Raw genomic sequence first — 20,557 nt, 5'->3', positions numbered from 1 at the left:
AGATCAATATTGAGGTTTCAAGTCCCTTTCTGAACAACAGCCAAAGATCATCTCGTTGATGTGAAAATTATAGCTCTTTTGTTAATTTCCTGTCTCTCATATTTTTGCAGAAATAGGAAGAGCTCAGTGTTAAGTCCTATCCCCAAAGCACTTATATTTCCAAACAAAATTGTTAGAGATGCCACGACCTGAGGAGCAGCAAAGCCAAATTAATCCATGTTTTAAAGAGATTCACAATAAAAAATCCTTATAGCTAACCAAGAGACATTTGGAGGAAACAAACTTAGAACTTAAGATGTTAAATATATGCTCACTTGCTGATAACATAAAAGAATACTCAGTGTGAGTCAGAAATCATAGCTCTGTGCAGTGCAACTGTATTTTAAGTAGTGCAGGTATTCTGAAACAATATTCTTAAAGAACTTTGAATTCTAAATACATCATCACCAGAAGGCAGAATGGTACAGAGAGCCTACTCCTATAAATACTTGCATTTTAAAGAATATAGGATTCATTGTTTTTGCTATAAATTCTTCATATATAAACCAAGCGGAGCAGATGTCTCTTCAGCTCATTTTTCCTACAAATTCTTTAAAATTGCCTCAAAGTTGAGCAATACAACAAGCTGAGACTAATAACAGAACTTAGAGAAAATAAAGTTTTGCAAAATGAAAGGTGCAGCAAATACAAGCTATTAATAATAATGCCTTTAATAGAAACAGAGAGAAATTTAAAGACACTACTATGGAAGATCTGAGAAGAAGAGAATCACTGAGCCTGAAAGAGAGAGAGAAAACCTTTCAGAGACAAGAATTTCAGATGTGAAAGGGGAGAAGGAAGATGGGAAAACCACAATTTTTTCTTCAGACAGACTGAAGGACTGCTATGTGGATAGAGCCCCAGGAGATACTTGGTGATAAAGACAGACCTTCAGGTTGCTGCCAGTATCTAGTAGTCTCCTAGTCATGGATGAGCAAATAGATCATCATACAGCCACTGATTTATTTTTAGGTGTTTTCAAGTATGACCAAAATGCTGTGAAGACTCATGGGAAGCTTTAAACTTCTGTGCTGAAAAAGGGGGTTGGATGGTACAGAGAGCAGAGTGGTAACAGTAAATAAAAAAGTAAGAGCTGCAAAATAATAAAGCAGATTCACATACAAGTTAGGGGAAGGATTTAGACAGGACCACTGCTTGCTGTAAAAGCTGATTCAAGGAAGATCCCACACTAGGCACCTTTCTTCCCTCTTTATATTTCCTCTGTTCGTGTCTTGAACAGCAAGAATGAGTAGTAAAATGGATCTAGGGGGGTAGAAAATAGCCATTCCACAGTGTTAAAAATAACCTGCCACATCTTCCTGCTGTCTAAACTGGCATAAGTCCATCAGCTTCATTTCATGCCAGCTTAAGATCTGGCCAAATGCACTGAGAAAGAGGAAGGCAGCAGTTCCTCTTAAATGCCTCATTTCGCCTGTGGGCAGGTTTCAGCAAAGCATGTGTCTGTTTCAGGGGAAAGATATTTCATGAAGGACTTAATCTTCTGTAATCCTGATGAATACAGAAAGATGCTAAAGTACCAAACTTGTCAAGCACAGCTTGCAACAAATTTGTTGTTAAAAACTTGCTTTACTCAACTATGTACTTGTAAAATCCTGTAAAACAGACAGTTTGAAACTGCCCGACTTCAATCACTCGAAGTCCAAATTGCTCTGCAAAGGTGTAGTTTTGCAGTAATTGAGATAGTCCTTAATCCAGTCACATCTCTGCATACACCACTAATACAGTACCGAGAAGTCTCCGGGTTGTTCAGACGCAGAAGGAGCTGCGTGAAGCATTGATTCACGCTGATGAATTGTAACCAAGCAACACTGCCAGCATCTCTCCAGCCCATTGTTCCTCTGAGCTGGAGAGAATAGCAGCAGAACAGCACTGAAAACCTGCCAGACTCCAACTTCCCCAATTAAAGGATACCATCCCTTTAATGCTAGATATAGCAAATTCTTGAACTAAAATTTAACAGAAATTAACGCTTACTTCCCTCTCAGAAAAAAAGATAATGGCATGCCTGAAGGTAGCAATTGTTTTTCTGTGTGTCCTGGACTCTCTTGTAAACAATCTTTACAAAAGAAAGAGTTCAAATTTACTTTGCACAAAAAGTACAGGGCGATGAATTATTCATCTTAGCAGAGGGACAGAAATACTGCCTTTTTGTTAGTCTGGCTATCAGATGCTGATGGAAACTAAAGACAACTTTCTCAGATACAATAACCAATCAGTAACGACACAGATGAGGTAGAAAGGAAGTAGATACTTGAAAAATCTGTTCAGTGAGAGTTGGCAACCATTTTCCACATAAGTGTCTGAAACAGACAGTAAGTGCACAAAATACAGCTACTGCATCATAATTGACATGAATATTATTATCAACAGAGGCATTTAAAAATGACATTATAATACTGAATTTTTTCCTTTTACTGCACTTAACTCTGAGTAGTGAGAGTATCTGTTCTGCTTGATGTCATGGGCCTCGACAATAAGACCAGAATTCACTGTAAAGTGATCCACCATTGCTCTTTATGGGAATAAGATGTAAGAAGATAATACTGTCTGCCAGCAAAACTGTTGGTTACTAGAGAATCCGAATGTTCAAGATGTCCCCACTCTTTACTCAGGGAAGAAAAAAAAAAAAAAAAGAAAAAAAATAGAGAACATGTATAAGTATAGAATAAGATACAGAAGTGACTTGTTCTTATAGTGTAAAAGACAGACTTGCAGCTGTGTGCATTGCTCAGAGCATAAAAAAACCAATTCACTGACCTGTAAAACAGAAATTGTAATAACATCTGCCAGACTTCTGGGCTCTGAAATCACATTCCCTGAGAGCAAGTTTCCAAAAGAAAGACTGAGCAATTATGTAAGATACCATTTCCCTTTTCAATGAATTGTACGTCTATTTTGAAATCTTACTTAAAAGCCTGAGTGCAAAACCACATGCATCTCTCTTCTCTGGGAACAATAGTAGTAGGGTAAAGTAACAAGCTGCCACAACATTGACATAAAAACAGGTTTTTATAGATGCCTTTCAGAATTTATAATATATTAAGTTACCCACTTTGCTATCTCCCTGCTCATCTTTTTAGTCCTTTTCTACAAATGGGTTCCTATAAGTGTTCTTCTCAATCAGATGGTGGAGGATCAAGCAGTCCTGTATTCACTGTTCTATGTGAAGTATCATCAGGATCTCACACAGACAGAAATGCTGCTGCTGCTTTGGCTCTCCCTGCTTGGGAGTTTAGGATCTTTCTTAAAAGTCCTCAACACTGCCAAAGGTTTTGATGTTTGACAGAACATCTTACAGGGTCCACGTCTGCTCTACCATGGTAAGAGTTCTCAGCAACTTTCTTTCAGTTCTGAGAAGATACTTAAAGCACAACTTGGTCTCATCTTCTTTTTTCCCCTCATGTTTGCCAGACGGCTTTATTTAATGTCTATTCCCTGGATTGGCTCTTAGATTGATTTTTTTTTCCTCTACATTTGCCATCTGCTGGTCCAAATAACTAAATGATACACTTGCTTTTCAATCTCATGGAACTGATTCATTCTTGCTGTCAAGTTGGCATCCAAATAGTATGGCAGGAGGACTGGCAGGTCTGGGTAATGTCTTGCTCCACCAACAGGAGTTTTCTGATTCTTGTGCCTTCAAGAGCCATTACTGCAGGAACCAAGTTATAAGAGGGAAAAAAGCACAAAGCAAATGCTGAGAGGAACAGAACTATGTTGCCTCGATGATGGAAACTGGTCTGTGTTGTGGCTACTGCCTGGAAGCAAGATTTGCAGCCTCAGCAGCTGGTGCTGTGTGGCCTTGTAGAAAGAGAAGGTATCATGTTGTGCAGCAAGCAATGGCAGAAGATTGCATGTGCATTTCCAAAAGAAACAAATGCTGTATGGAAAAAAACCTGACTTCGATCCTCCAAATAATTTTCCAGAGTCTCTGGCAACTGTCTTGTTCTTTTCAGTGAAAAGATACAGGCACTCGTGTGGAATAACTGGCTTGGCTATGGGTACAATGTCTGTGCCCTGCAAGGTACAGAGCCTGGGAGTGCTCCAGGGGAGAGGGAAAGGATAGGACAGGGCCCTGCAGAACTGCAACAGCAGGTGACTGGGAAGGGTGTGAGAAAAAGGACAGAAGGGAGCATCAAAGGAGGAAGAAAGGAAATGTGCCAAAAAGTCTTGCTATGACCCCACCTAAATACCCACACAGTAAGGTATTACTGAGTTGCCTGAATGTGCATGTTTTAGCTGTCTCGTTGCTTTAAACTCAGATTTTTTTTTTTAGAGATGATGTGGTCTCTTTAGTGTTTGCACAGTTCCAAGCACAATAGCTCCTTGTGCTGGCTGGCTCCTTTAAATGCTACGAGAATGAAGTTAAATAATAAGAGCAGTAAAAAGCCTGGTGCTATTGATACTTGAGAAGATCTTGCATGGCTCTGGACAAATTATAGCCACAGCAATGCTTCAACAAATACGTTTTCTAATCCTTGTATTATTATTGTTGCTGCCTCTTAAAGTTATTTTAAAGACAGGAAAAAAGCATTCCTTTCATGAAAAAAATATTAATTTCATTCACACCTGAATGCCACAGGAGATCAACAGTTTACCCAAGTAGTCTAAGTGAAAAAAAGCTTAAGAACTCCTAGTTCAATACTTGTCTAGATGCTTAAATTTGCATATACACTTGCCTTTTTCTGTTTCTCCTGTGGTTTTGGTGGCTCAGCTGACATCCAAGTAGTCTGCCTGCTCTCAGGTTTGTATCACATCGTACAGTAAGTGGGAACAGTGTGAGGTCTGCAGAGTCCAGATCTCTTAATGTTTAGATAAATACCAATGCTACAGAGCTGGTCCTAGTTTTCCAGAGCTTCTAACCTCGGTTATGAAACGAATAAACCTATCCCAGCTGTTCAGTGTCTGTGGTGTCAGCAGCTCTGGTTCAATGCCTGCTGAAGCCAAAAGAGAGATTCCCTCATTACCCATTGAGTGTCAAATCAAATACAATTAGACTTGAGTGCAGGTGAAGAACAAGACATATGAACTCTTTTGCAATCCAAATTCCCTCATTACTGAACTGTATTGCACGGACCCGCCTACTCCAGGTCTTCTGGTTATCTGATACCTCATACACCACCCAGCATTCAAGGGAGTGGTGCTGAGAAACAGATTTCTTGAAATTCCTGAGCTGCTTGGTTCACAATCAGATTTCTGGTTGTTGTCATCATGAATGGAAGGATAAAAATTCAGTGACAAGTTATGAAATGCTACATCTTGGTAGAACAACTGGCCAAAACCAACGTGCCACAGAAATGTGTAAAAAGGCACCAGATCTAGCCAAATCCACCAGAAGCCAGGTCTATATTTGAAAGCTGCACTGGTACAGATGTTAGTAGGTGTACTGAATAAAGGACAGGAAGACTGTACCACCAGTCTGTATATCCATGGTAACCAAGAAGGGATCTCCTGGGGGAAAAAGTGTTGAGATGAGGAACAAAGGAGCTTTATTCTTTTCCCCTTTCCAATAGGGCTAAACAGCTTTCACGTTATATAGCAAGATTATTTAGGCTGGGGCCATGTTCATACCCACAGAACAAGAGCAATAAGTAAAAAGAACAATATGGGTTCATCAGCATCCTGAGTCCTCAGAGGGCTTGTCTATCTTGCTCTGTGGTCCATGTCAATGCACATTCTCAGCCATTGTTCCATTTTGGGTGAAGCTGATGCAAACACACACAGTCACATTACAGCCAACACATTATGATATACACAATACACTATAGTGCCCAAGACATCCACTGGTCAGCTGGGGCATGCAAGGTGAAGTAAGAAGCAATGGCTTTCTAGGCAGCTATCAGCATATACCATTCAAGTATTAAGTACCAATATAACTAATTTATCTTTGTGTATACAAATATGTTTGGAATGTATTTATGATGATGCCGTTACCTCCACTCTAGGCAAGGTTTAACCCTCTTTACTGTACTATAACTACTCATAGAAGTTTTATGAGTGTTGAAGGACAATGTCCAGAGAAAGAACAAAGTATTCCGCAAGCAACAGAATGACTGAGATCTCCATACAATGCACTGGGAGGACTCCCAGTCTCCTCCCACGTGTGCCAGTTTGAATGTAGTCATTACTTTAATAACACAAAGGGCAATCCCTGGAGCTCCCCAGACAACCCTTGCACAGCCACCCTCTCCCTCCACTGCCTTCCAATTATCACTGGGGCGAGAGGCAGCACTGTGGCTGACACGGAGCTGAGCCCGTGCAGACTGCCTGCTGGAGACCTGCCTGCAGAGCTGCCAAGAAGGAAGCCAAAGAGAACAAAAGGAATTGGCACAGTCTGCCCTGCTGCTGTGTGTTAGCTCTGAAGTAGCAGGATTAAAAATTATTACAAATCCAGTTACTTTTAATAGTCCCCTTTTCTTATTCTTCTGCTCCTGCCACAAAAATTCAGTTTATTCCATTTGTGAGTCTGATAGCTCTCTGCATGTGGTCCATTCCTCTGGCTCATTCCTGCTGTGGGTTCTCCCTGGGTTTCACTAGAGGCAAGGAACAGTGACATCAAAACGAAATGGGGAGAGAAAGAAAAAAAGAGGCAATAAAGCCTTCACTTACTCAAAAAGCCTTCCAAACATCAAAACAGGAGCAGAAAATCTCTTTTTTCTTTTTAAATACATCTTTTGTCTCCATGCTGTACTATCTGCAGGGCATTTTATTTCATAGTCTGTTCTAAAATAAGCTGGGCACGGTCATGCTAGTAAGCATTGTATGACTGGATAATCATACAGCAGAGTAAACTTCTTTCCTAATCTGGAATATATTCTTAAATTCTACGTTCCCCTTAAGAAAATGGAGGTTAAGTACCTTTTATTTCTCCAATGACATACAAGCCCAGGAAAAAGCAAGTTTCTCTCTCTTTCATTTGGTTTTGAAAGTCTTGGAGTTGACAGTTGTATGTAAACTATTTACACCTTCCCTTTTACAGCTCCATGAAAAAAGCATTGATTTATGCAGCATGTCTTAATTTCTTGATTAACTTCCCTTCAGGCTTTCACTGTAAGTCAGTGGTATTTTATTAGAAAGCAGATAACAGGAATACTTGTATTAATTTCCTTCATTATGTTCTGTTGCATGTAGCTTTGGCAGGTGGTATAACTCTTAGGCCCTTTGAGTGGGAGGGCAAAAAGGATGAGTAACTTGTGACAAGTCCATCCCACATGCAAGAGGCAGGTTACAGCTGCACAGTGAACCTTGGTTCTGACACATTCAAGTTTGTGCTTTGACTCAACAAAGTAAATAACATTCTTTTCAAGCAATCTGCACAAAGCTGTCAGGGCATTCTGGTTTAACACACGGCACATTATCAGACATTACACATTCAATGCAATTAATTAAAACATTTAAAAATGGAAGCGGTCTCCCCTGGTATTTGACAATCTGCTTTTCCTAAGCAAAGCAGCTGAGAGTTTAATAAGAAACACCAGAAAGACTAGTTAAAATTTGAAGATCTCTTCATGTAAGTAGATCAATTGCACGTTCCTGTTGCAGCAGCTCTCTCTCACCTACACTAGTGAATGGCTTTCATGTCCTTACCATAACCTATCACAGCTGATTCTGTCTCCAGATCACTACATAGTGGAATGAAATATTTTAATGACACCACAGCCAACTCTTGGGCTGAGCTAATACAAGGTCTCAGCTTCAGTCCAAATTTGAAAGACAAAAATAAAGTTAGGAAGATGTCAAGTGCTCTTGTACTGGTCAGTTTTATTTTGCCTCAGAAATAATGCTTCAGAAATAAAATCATAGAATTATAGACTGGTTTGGAAGGGTCCCTGAAGAGCATCTAGTTTCAACCCCTCTGCCATGGGCATGGAGACCTTCCACTAGACCAGGCTGCACAAGGGACCCATCCAACCTGCCCTTGAACACTTCCAGGGAAGGGGCAGCCTCAACTTCCCTTGCAGCCTCTTGCAGCATCTCACCACCCTCACAGAGGCTATTAATAGATAGCCTCTAATATAATCTCACCACCCTTAATAGAGGCTATTAAAACAATAAGTAGTCAGATAAGGAAAGGTAACAGGAAATGAGGTTTTAAATTATGGACATACAGCTGTCAAAATGTAGTGCTGTAGGAGCAGATGTGGTTGGAAAAAACATGAAATACTTTTCAGCAGAATTTGCAAGTTAATTTTGTGGAGATGGAGCCCTGCTGGTGGTTCCCACTGCTATCATCCACAGATCCAGAGCCCCCATGCATAGAGTGGGAAGGTTCATACTGAGGTGGACCTATTTGCACACATAGTCCACTTTTATAACCTATTATTATTGTTGTGATTTTCATTCAATGTGGCTTTCATTCAGAATAAAACTGCACTGCAGAGCTAAGCTGGTTATTAAACCAGTTAGTTGAAGCAGCATGAATAAAAATTACAGAATTAGACATAGAGGTTACAGTCTAATTGCCAATAAACCCATTTTTTTATTTTGCTTTGACTAAGAAACTTGCTACATCAGGCTCATTGCAAGAGCTGCAGAGAAAATCTTTGCAAAGTTTCAAGAAAACTGACCAATGTTCTTTTGTCCACCCATGACAAAAAATTTACAGTGCTTTTCTGCTCACAGAATCATTTGGCATCAGATCCCCAGGACTAGCTTTTACTAAAAAGTCCTCTCACCACAAGAAAAGCTGTGGAAACAACCTCTTTAAAGCAGATAACAGCTCTTTAAAACACTCCACCAAAGTCGACATATAAACCCTCATGCTTATGTTAACAGTGCTTACACAAGAGATGGTAACCAGCTGAAAGAGCATAATTTTGTCAAAACAGCAGGTCAGTTAGCATACTCACTGCAAACTCACTGCAAATGTCAGAGAGAAGCCAGACAGTTTACTTGGTTCAGATAGCTCTGAAATGCACCAAACTTCAATGCCATAAATATTTTGAACTTTGCCTGTTCAAAGGTTGAAACCTGCTTGGGGGTCCTGGGATATCAGATATGCAGAATTAAATTATTACATATCCATGATTTCAACTTGCTTCTAGGAAAGAAATATCCCTTTTTTTCTCCAATCATCTCCCACTCTTAAATTTAAAGCTAAAAGCCAATAGGAAAAGTAATAACCCAAGTTATTGTTGTGATTAAGTTAAGCATTGCTGAAGCAACACCTGTAATTCAGACCATGTGTAAAATGAAACAAAGCTTCTTTATCCAAAAATATAATGAGAGCAACAGAACCATCATGATGCATGGCAGGTCCAAAGAAGCAACTGATGTTGTGGGCCAGAGGAGATGTCCTTTAGGTTACCATCACAAACACATTTATTTGAATGGAAGAGACATTTATGTTGGAAAGACAGACAGAAAGACAAAAACTCTGTAGAAAAAACACTTGAGGGAAGGTAGCAAAGAAACTGAGAGACAATGAAAATAGCTGTTGAGAAAACTTTCCTGAAAAGGCCTCATGACAGAGCACCACCTCACTGGAGGCCAAAGTAGGGAGTGATGCTCAGAGAGGCCTCCCTCTCAGCTGAAGTCTGCTTCATCCATGGAATTGAGGTTTTGGTTGTTGGGTATTTTTAGTTATCAGGATTGGATCCAGCTTCATCACCTAATCAACATTAGCTAAAACGTATTAAAATCATCTGATTTTTACCTCAATTTTGACAGCCTGAACTCAAGTGAATCCAGAGTTACAATCCCAATTCTAATCTTCAACAGTTGTTCATTCTGCCTTGCCCAAGTATGGTTTTATTCATATATGCTCCTCTGTGCTCAGAAATGCTTGCATAAAGGTAGGAGGAGGAGCAGACCCACTTTCAGGTAGGTTTTGTTAATTTCATTCACAGCTGTGGCAAGAATTAATAACCGTACACCTGCCAAAAGAAGCAAGTGAGCCTGTTTTATAGCCATGAGACCACAGACACGAGGACAATTACACACCACACTTACCAGTGGGACCCAGCAGTCACAGGAACTGTGCTAGAAGGACCCTCTCTGGTGCTAATTCTGTCAGCATTTCACAGGAATCAGTCATGCTCCTCACTGTATTCTGCAGCCCAGCTTACGACACACGGTACCTTCACAACACCATGGCACCCAACACTGTGCTCCTTCATGTACATGTACAGAGGAAGCAGATACCTGAAATTCTGATCAGCAGATTGAAGAGCAGATTTCCTGAAGTCCCTTAGGCTTCTCAGCTGATTGCAATAGGTGCCCCAGTTTCTCAAAACTAATCAGTTGTTCCTGACAAATATGAAGCGTATGAGGAGAACGTGTCAATTCATTCACAATATATGCTCCCCTACAAATACGTAGCACGGATTGGAACTGACATTTAAGATGACCCACACTCTATATAAGTCTCACAAAACTGCCTAGTTATTCACTTTTTCAGCTTGGCAAACTAAGCCTCCATACTCAGTGTCAAGCTAACACATTTGTTAAAATAATTCTTGGCTTTCTTCCACTCCAAACAAGTTCATCAGGCAAATATTCCAACTCACTTTTAACTCAAGCAAGCAGAAGTAAGAAAGTATAAAAGTAGAGGTATAAAAGCCTTCATTAGCTAAGATATGATTTTTTGAACACCTTTTTCTTCCACATAAGGATAATGGAAGATTTCAACTATTTTTGAGGTCACTGTCTCCAATTAAGAGCACATGAGCTTTAAACAAATCAGACAACCGTGGAACAATTTTAATCCCTGAATGAATAAATCCCTTGGGGGACCTGGTTGCAGAGAAGTCAGTGGGCAATTCTATTAAGCCTTAACAGCAAATAAGGCACGATCTGGCTTCTACAATGAACCTCAAAGCCCCAAATGCTGTCATAAGAATTTATCAGATTCGTGTGATCAGTCATCAGTGTACAGAGCCTGATTATACCCAGAATGTCTTCTGCTTACAGCAGCTGCTGGAACAGCATTGTGCTGGATCATCTTTAGGTTAGGGGCTATAGCCTTATGGGGGAAAATAAAACAGCAATAAATGTTAACTGGGTGAACATTAATTTGTTCCAGGGCACTCCTACCCTTTTCAGCACCCTGCTGTCCACTGACCTTACCTCTCACTCAGGAGTGTTAAGAGAAGTGTCAGCTGTGTCTCTGAGAAGCTCGACATTTGCTCTCACAGCCTTTCATAGCAACATATAAATGACCTTTCCTGCCCTACAGACTGGAAGTGATCTCTCTAACTGTGGGGTCATACAGAAATCATTCATACAGTGCTACAAAAATATACCACAGGCCAGCACAGAAAATAGAACTGTGCTTAAAAAAAAAAAAAAAAAAAAAAAAAGGAAGAGCTCACATACAGCTACTACCCAGACAGATATGCTATGGACATGGCACAACCAGTGCTCAGACATTCAGAACTACTCTCTCTGAGCATGTTTAGATACATAGTTCTAAAGAGTCAAGCTTTCAGAGCCATTAAATGCTTGGAGATAGGAACCATCACGTCTTGCAATGAATAGGAATGATTAGGCAGTAAGATGTACAGGTTAGATGAGTGTTCAGGTTAGGTGCCTCAATCATATTGAAGTTGACTATACCCCTGTTAAAATGTTAAAATGTTAAAGATGTTAAAAGCCTCTGTGTAAGAGAGATGTCTCTGTTATCCCTCAGCACGCAAGTACCATGTCTATAATCTATTTTGCTGGCTTATGGAAGAAAGAAAGATGGAAGTAATACCACAAGCATTTTCCTCCTTCTCCTGGGTTAAAAAGAATATGACCTGCATATTTCAGCTTTAAGATCTTGCTTCAAGTTTATCTTTGAGCAAACAAACGCAAGTTCTGTGAAAGGTGCTGAGTTATATTTCAACATTGCCTGGTAGCATGAGATACCAGGCAGACAGAAATAGTTTAATTCACACTGGTTTGTCACTCTGTCGAAGGGGTTTTGCAGAAGAAATTTTTAAAAGGGAACCTGAAATTAAAAAGAACAAAGAATTTTCAGAGTGACACGCTACTTTTTTCCTCAGTATTCTTTCACTCATGCATGTTATCCAGAACTCTGTAATCCACACAGTCAATTTAAAACACCAATATACAGTTGTTACCTCACTTAAAAAACCTAAAGTAGTAAAGAACCACAGTACTTTTCATCAATCCATTCACCAGCAATTAGGTAATTTAGCTTTACAGTCTGCAGCATACTTCCTTCCTGCTTTCATCACACAGAAAGATATGAAAAAGAGGTATCTGTAAGATAAATAGAAAGCATACATCTTGTCTGCAATAGTTCCCATTATTTTTAATCAAATAACCTCTGACATAAGAACATACTTGAATTGAGTATTAGAAAGCAGTTAACTGGACAATATCTTCTTCTAAAGCAGATTGGTGAGGAATAAGAAACCCATAGATCAGGTACAGTTTGTGACTTCACTTTGACAGTTTGGGGCTGAGTGGTCATGGGGGGATGCATCTGGACAAGAAAGAAAGTGAATCTGTGCCCTTCCAAACAGGTGTGACAGTTCTTCCCAATCTGTGGAAAAAAATATTCTCATTTCTGCTATAAAGCAATTAGCATACTAGGAGAAAATGAGAGCATGAACTGACACAAGATAATACACCATAATACACCACGTTAACTGTTCCCATAAGCCCTAATGGTAAGTGAGAGGGACAGAAGTAAAAAATGTTACCCTCCTTACTGTAACAAGTGCTGTCTTTTTTTCAAAAATAACTTGGAGGCATTTGTGTTTGGAAGCCAAAACAGGCTTCCAAAATGAAATAGGCTTCATTTTCATAAACTCTTGAGCACTCCTCTGTGAAGAAAATCAGCCTTTTGAGTCCATCTACCTACCGTGTAGGTAGATGACACTATCCACCTTGAAAAATTTAAAACATTTCACTCAAATAAACTAACTCGTCTTTCTTCAAAAAAAACCCTCCTTTTCAAAATCCTGGAAGAATATTGCTGATGAGGATAACATTTGCTTTTGATTGTTTGGATTAAGCACCAGTGTAGCAAAATCCTGCTACTGCTGCTGGTCTGGATGGACCAAGCAAGGTACTGAGAAAGAGAATCTTGGCATATCTGCACATTCATTCTTGCTTGCAAAACTGAGGCCACACAGATCTAGAGACTCATTCACCTATTTTAACTGCTTGTTCAAAGTGATCAGCTGCAACAAGTTTCTCATTTGCTCTTTTAGTTCCACACTCTTTTGTACAATGTACATTTCTTTGTGACACACTGTTGAAGGAACTAAGCATTAATCTCTGTTTGGCTAAAGATATAAAGTAAGTTCTCTTTTATTATCATGCTGCCACCTATAGTCTTTCTGAACACCACATCACCCCTGCACACTTTTAATTTTCCTTTATATTTATAAAAATTCCATTTTTTTATTCTTTGATAAAACTCTTGATGTAGCCACCTCCCCCCCAAAGGAAACATCTGGGGAGACGCTTTTGTCACCTTTTCCTCTGTGATTTTCAGTCTCAAAGATCTTCCCAGTTTTGCCTGCTCTGGTGTTCTCTAATAAAGACTTGGCTGTCCGCAGGTCTGAGAAGAACAGGCAGCTCAGAAGTGACTGCTTACCAAAGTATCATGAACAGTTGCTTCTAAATAACAGAGACCATGCCTGAGCACATTACGTGACCAGCCTACCAGTACAAAAGACAGTGATGGAAAGCAGATCCAAAGTTTCTGTGAAGCTGAATGGAGGACTCTCACCAAATACTCCTATACACATTCATCCTCTTCTTATGTACATTAAGTACTGCTAAGCAATGACATTAATTTTCTTACTCTCCCACTGTTTTTCTGTACAATGGGTTTTGGTTTTTTTTAACTAACATATTATTAAGTAAAAAATCATGATGAGACCAGACTTGTATGCCTTTTTGCTACAAAGCAGAGCACAAAGTGATATAAATTCAGAATCTCTCCACTTTGTAGCCTTACTGGGAGAGACCTAAGACACATGGACACAGCATTCCCAGCTATGAAACTGTCAACTCAGTGGTGATGCATTAACCACTGTACCAACTCAGAAAGCCTGTAGCTATAGAAATTAGCAGTTCATGCTTCTTCTGAGAGTGGAAGTAGTTAAAAGGACAGACAGTATGTCTATATGTCCTAAGCCTCCGATTTGTCCAAGTATTTATGTCTCTCTTACATGTTTCCCATGGTCAGCTGATGCAGTACAGCCCCTGCTTCTGCCCAAACCTGTAAAAAGCTAAGCGAGGCTGATTGAAGAATAAAGGAAAGAATGTCACAACTGTAAGGTCTCAGGAGTTACTAATTTTGATGGCATACACTGCTCTTTTATCTACATATCTGAGTTGTCCTTTATGCTCCAAGTTGTATACATTGTATTTATTGCTTCTTTCTTCAGTTCTAGAATATTTTAAATTAAGAAGAAAAGAAATCTAATTAACAGCCCATAATTCTAAAACACAGGCAGCCGATAGCATTGTATCAGACAATAAGTTAGCAAATGAAGCCCTTCCTTTGTTATTTTATTTTTCTTTAAATAGCAGGGCTGCTGATGTGATAAAAGAAGAATAGCACAGAGAAAGAGAAACTGGGTAATCTTCCTATCTGGCTTATCACTTTTCAGTACAAAGGGGTACTTGCAAAGACTGCAACTTGCCTCCCATGGCCAGTACCTTCATATGCTACAGATATAAAAAAAAAAAACAAAGTGCCCTGAGTTTTTAGCTTTTCAGGGAGGCAAAATTAAACAATGCCATTCAAAATAAATTGACTTTCATTAAAAAAAAAATATCTTTTGCTGTTTAAAAAAGCAGAGCTATTGTGTATTTTTATCTATAGAATATAAGAAAATATGGGTCTCCCATATTCCCTGAACTAACTGATGAATTCTGCTCTGAAGTAGCTCAGAGCACTGGGAACTGCCAGCCTAAGAATTCTGGGAAACAAACTAGAAGAAATACCAAATAAATCACTGTCCTGTTTTATCTCATTCTCTTTGAACATCAACAGACAAGCTAAAAAACTGTTTGCCCTAAGTAAATACTCTTGCAATTACACTTCACTAGACACTTTCAAGGTCACAAAGACTCAGTGGTGACAAACAGCTAAGAAATCCTTCTATTTCTCTTAAACCTGTTTTGACACAGATTTGTCCAAGTCATCTATTTAATTTTCCTCTTGAATTATTTTAAAAAATTGTCAGAATTCAAGACATCACTAATGCATGCAGTAAAACTTGCTGCCAAGCTACATTTCAAACATGCTCTAGAAAGGTAGATACACCATCTACTGTTAAAAGGGCTCTAAGAGTTTTCTGTTAGCCAAATTCCTACTACTGGATAAGCTACTACTGTGAAGAGACATTTTTTTTTGGCTCCAGCTGAGGCTATACAGAACATGGGCACCAGGAGCAGCAAAACTTTCCAAGAGGTCAGAACACAATAAAGTGTTACCCTTGAAATCAGGACAATTGTTACTTAAGCCTAAGTATCATTAAAAACATTGCTGCTGGTTGATTTTGCAGAAACATCTACTAATACATTTATGCTATACTCCCAGTCTGCTGTCTGTATTTTCCCAGGTCCCAACAGACCCATAACAAGCCTCGTCCAAACAGGCTTGTTCTCAAACTACCAAGACTCTTAGTTTCACCCTGTTGTAACTAATCAAGCAGATGTAGGTATTTTATACTCAGAATTCTGCCAACGTACAATGTTCTCACTTTACAGACTCTAAAAATTAAAGTACTCCAGAATTACTGTACTGATTGAATTACTCACTTTCATATTTAATTTAGAACCTCCCGTGTTAAAAGCATTTCAGAGCAACCAAAGAAATCCTTACCTCTTCCACTGAATCTTGTTTTATCCACATCTACATGAAAAAGTGTCAGTCTAACTTGATGCTGAATTAGAAAGATTATTCCATTAATGAGCATGTAAGATCACACACACTTAGTGAGTGTATCTCAGCTTAGCCCTTTTCTCGTGGGATGATGGAGTGAGAAAGCAATGGGGAGGGACTTATGCCAATATTGGCCAATTAGAAAATATAAACTGAGAGGACCCAACCTTACCAAGACCAAAGCTGAAGGATGGATAAACATAATTTTGAGGAAGTTCTGCTGACTTTAGGATGAATAGCAATCCACTATAGCAATACAGATAAAGTGATCTTATTTAGGGCACAGTTTCATCCATAAATGATAATTTATGATAATAAAGATAATAATTCATCCATAAATGGATATTTAACTATAATAAAATGGGCAACTAAATGGTCTCCTTCCTTGACCTTTTTGCATAGGTTCTCTTTTCTCTTTAATAGTACAGAATTATAAATCTCTCAGTAAGAGAAGACTATTTAATACCTTCAACACTTTACACTTTAGTGGTTTATAATTGAATTTCCATTTCTCCTGTGAATGGTGACTCTCTTTCAGAGCACACAAGGCTGGGAAATGAAGCAGGTTCTTCTACACGGGTGTCACAATCCTGGCATGTACGGTCTTCATTTTACTGCCTTCCAACAAAGATTTCCATGTTCAAGTGGATGTTTTTAGTATTTTGGACTGATACAAACGAGACACATTTTGTTCATCCACTCCTACAGTCTCAGAAAGGCACTCCTAGGAACCTGCAAACATGAAGATAAATTAATTGTGCATTGCTGGATCTATACTGCATTTAATGAGCCAAAGCCAGAGCTTGCTGTTAAGAAGCAAGATGAGAGAACTGGTGCACTCCAGCTGCACACAGCACTGAACAAGACATCTGTGACACTAGTAATAACACACTTTGGAGACACCTCTTTCTGCACAGTGAATGCTCTGTAGGGTCTTTATCCACAACATCATTTAGAGTTAGTGCCCCCAGTCAGAGATTAGTTGTGCTGGTAACATGCATCTGAAGCTAAGAATGGAGTAGCGAGATGCTCTAAGAGGCAATGGCCATTTATTAAATCTTCACACAAACATGAGGAGGGAGAACTTGTGTCTGTGTCATTAGACATTGATAATTTCACTTAAGTCTGAATCTGAAATATCACTTTGCTACCTCAATAGTTGCCTGAGACGTTTCCATATTTGAATCATATTTTCAGTTCCTTGGTAACAGTTCAGTGTCAGTCCCTGCTATTATAGAGATTTTTCTTACCTCCTCTTCAGTACTCTTCTGTCACAACTATATATTGAATCTCCTAGCCAAGTAGCTTATAGCTGGCAATATCCTGCACAAAGGGATAGCAGAGGATCATGAGAACATAGTCCTCTCCTCTGGAGAGCTTAGTGGAAAGCCAAAGGCATCTGTATTCCTGTGCACTGTGTTAGAAGCAAGACTAACAGAGGTTACTTACACAGGTTTCATTATTACATTATTATTAAATCAAAACACAGTAGAAGTAAAGTTCACGAGGTCATTGCGGAAGTGAAGAAACAAGACTTTCTACTGTCTATAAACTCTGACATCTCTACATAGACAAATTAATTACTCATCACTACAACCACAGAAAGTTCCAACTTCATCACTAGAAAGCTAAACGCACCTGCTCCCTTTCCTTTAATGATAAGCCACGAAACTGCCTTCTTTCAATGATTAAAGAGTTACAAGGCAAGTGCCAGTAATAATGTTACATTTTTTTCTTTCTCTAATCTAATCTTTGCCCTGTAGAAACTGCTGATGAGAGCTTACTTCCACTTAAAATTTACATAAAAACAATCCATATCATGTTGCATGGAAAAGGACTGGTGTTGTAGTGCTCATTGGCACAGCAATAAATATTATTCTGGGGAAAAAAAATTATATACAACTTTGTATCAGCATTAAACAGGCTTTGATACATGGTTACTATTTCTGGAAGCTAATGATAAGTGAGTGATAAAACAAATGAACTTTTTAATGATGACAAATACAGGAGAATATACAGCACTGAGCAGAGAACATGATGTCCAAATGAAGAAAGATTTATGGAAGCTAATTACTACACAGTGGATCTATAAAGGAAAAGTAGGACAAGAGGAAAAACTTCCTGAAGATCTTGTATGTGTGTACCTGGAATAACGATCCACTTTTAGACAAAGGATGTAATGTATAGTCCACTGCACACTTCTAGCTGGAATTTATATTCCTTTGGTATTTATATGCCTATAAAGCCTGAGGCATGATTTAATACAAATTAAATACGATTAAATGAGCTATTAAAAATGTATTTAAGCATTTGAAGAGATTCTCTACAGTGACCTAAGATCTGTCAGCAACAATTAAAATTCAATATACTGAATACATTATTGTCAGTAAAGTTTATCAATAGAAGCTAATATGATAATGAGGAAAAATTGACTGGTGATATTTCAGGTCTCACGTCCAAAAATACATTACAAAGAGGGGGGGAAAGTCACAATGTTTATGGACAATTTCCGGCCATGAGATCAGTCGGGATCAGTCAGCATTTTGCAAGACACCTGCGGAATGGGAGAAGAAAAGGCATGGCCTTTGGGGACAAGAAAACCCACCCACAAGTTGAGCCCTGCTTTCCTGGGAGGTGTTGATTGAGCTGTCGCCGCGCAAGCCTGTTCACCACAACCTTACTCACACCTTGGACAAACCTCGGAATGCCGACGGCTAAGGAGCCTTTTGTGGACATGGAAACCACCGCGTCCTTGTCTTCCGTCGCGTACCTTCGACCCCTATATTAAACGCCTATTTTGGTTCAGTTTAAGCGTCTCCCTTCACCGACGGGCATCGGAACCCTTGACCGCCGGGCTCCGCGGCCTCGGCCGCGCCCTCGGCTGCCCCCGGCTGCCCCCGGCCCCGCAGGTGGGCACCGCCGTGGCTGCCAGGACCCCGGCCCCTGAGGGCAGCGCTGCGCCGCCAACGGCTCCAACGGCTCCAACGGCTCCACCGGCAGCGCGCCGCCACCCCTGCCCGACGCCTCTCCCGGCTACAGGGAGCCGGTGTGCGGGGCTACTCCCGCCCCTCCGCGTCGCCCCCGGCGGGCTGGCGCGGTACCGTGGGACTCAAGCGGGAGGCAAAATCCCCGGCTGAGGGGAAGTGGGGTCTCCTGGGGCGGGCTGAGGCGAGGGGTCGGCGGGGACGGAGAACGTTGCGGGCGCCCGGCGCTGCCACCGAGGCGCTGCAGACGGCTTTGCCCTCTCCTCGCACAGCCACCGCCAAGCCCCAGGCAAGAGACCCTCAGCGAGGCTGCCCCTTCCCTCCCCCTGCCCGCAGCGGCCACTCTCGGGCACCTGTCGCCGCTCCCGCCTACCGGCGCAGAACCGCCCAGGCCTCCCGCCGAGACGTGCTTGTCCGGGACTCTGCGGAGACTTGACTGAAACGCTGCCGGTGCCGGGGTTCCGTCAGGGGCTCCGCGCTGCCCTCACTCACCTGGGACCCTTGAGAGGAGCGAGGAGTCAGCCCTCCGCCGCCGACCGCAGAGCAGCCCAGGGCACCGGCAACCCACTGGCGGCAGGAGAGCGGTGCCCGCGGCTGGCGGCGCCCGGGAGGCGACGGGGAGTGAGTCAGGCGGCACCGGCCCATCCGAGCGCGCCGCGCCAGAGCCGCTGACCTGCAGCCACCTGCCCGCAGCGATACCTCCCTCCTCCCCGCCCGGCCCGGAGGGCCCGGCAGCCACCTGCGGCGCAGGACCCGCCCGCAGCCGCGGGGCCAAAGGCGAGGCGAGGAGGCAGCCCTGTCCCGGGAGCCGGCGGGCGGGGTGCGGAGCTGAGTGAGATACATGGCAGGGCAGCCAGGGCAACCCAGGCCCACACAGGGCCCCGCGTCGGGCCGGCTCCCTGAGGGACACGGGGCTGAGGACAACAGAGCAGGCCGACACTTGCAAAAGAGCTGTTGCATCACGACCCCTTTCTGCTTCGGCTTCTCTTCTTTGCCTACTCTTAGTGGTTTAAGGTAGCAACTGGCCTTCGCCGGGTTTTTTTCTCAAGTGTATGAAAGAGCAGTGGAGTTGGCAGAGTTGAGTCAGCTGTAGGTATAGTAAGCAGATATACCAGCTACAAGCAAATCAGACCTAAACTAAAAATCAGTCCATATCCTTATAGTGGTATCAGAGTGAAAAGCCCAAGCTGAACGTACTTGCAGCTGTGACTGGAGTACATTTGGATATTCAAATGGTGTATTTGAAGTTTGGTTTTCATGTGAGAGGCAAGATAGGAAGGCTGGAAGAATTAGCTGAAGAGCTGACAAAATAGTGTCTACAGAGTTGTTTTCCACTTCAGCATCTATTTATATAAATTTCAAACTCGGGAATTCTAGTTTCAGTTTTTGTCTCTTTGGTGTAAAGTCAGTGAGTCTGCAGACTTCCATAGAAATTACAGGTGTTGTCTGAAAACAAACCACACACCACACTACACTGCCTCAAAGTCCAAGGTAAAAGTTTTAGAATCAAAAATACTGTGGAGTTTGCTTGTTTCTTAGGGCAGTGGCAAGGGGAGCAGAAATAAAAATGGAAAACTGGTGCACGCTCAGTCTTAGAATGAAAAATCATTTTAACATTTCTTCTAAAGCAGCCATGGCGGGTCAAAAAAAAAAA

At 41.1% G+C, this 20,557-nt stretch overlaps 1 protein-coding gene across 7 annotated transcripts in view; it reads right to left on the bottom strand.

Annotated features, from left to right (window-relative positions):
- Nucleotides 1-19,528, bottom strand: part of CRACDL (CRACD like) — a 64,990-nt gene extending 45,462 nt beyond the window's left edge. For 2 of the 7 annotated variants that reach the window (XM_071745636.1, XM_071745653.1), the window contains exon 1: nucleotides 18,618-18,887. In XM_071745636.1, the coding sequence (XP_071601737.1) occupies nucleotides 18,618-18,655 (38 nt within the window). In that variant the 5' untranslated portion in view covers nucleotides 18,656-18,887. Of the gene's footprint in view, nucleotides 1-18,617; nucleotides 18,892-19,395 lie in introns of those variants that run through there. The other 5 variants (XM_071745617.1, XM_071745646.1, XM_071745608.1 and 2 more) reach the window with 5 other exon arrangements.
- Nucleotides 19,529-20,557: the final 1,029 nt, after the last annotated feature.

This window comes from Heliangelus exortis, chromosome 1 (genome assembly GCF_036169615.1).
Source record: "Heliangelus exortis chromosome 1, bHelExo1.hap1, whole genome shotgun sequence".
In the NCBI taxonomy this organism is placed as follows: Eukaryota; Metazoa; Chordata; class Aves; order Apodiformes; family Trochilidae; genus Heliangelus; species Heliangelus exortis.
Note: the sequence above shows the minus strand (reverse complement) of the source record. Positions and strands in the feature narration are given on the sequence as shown.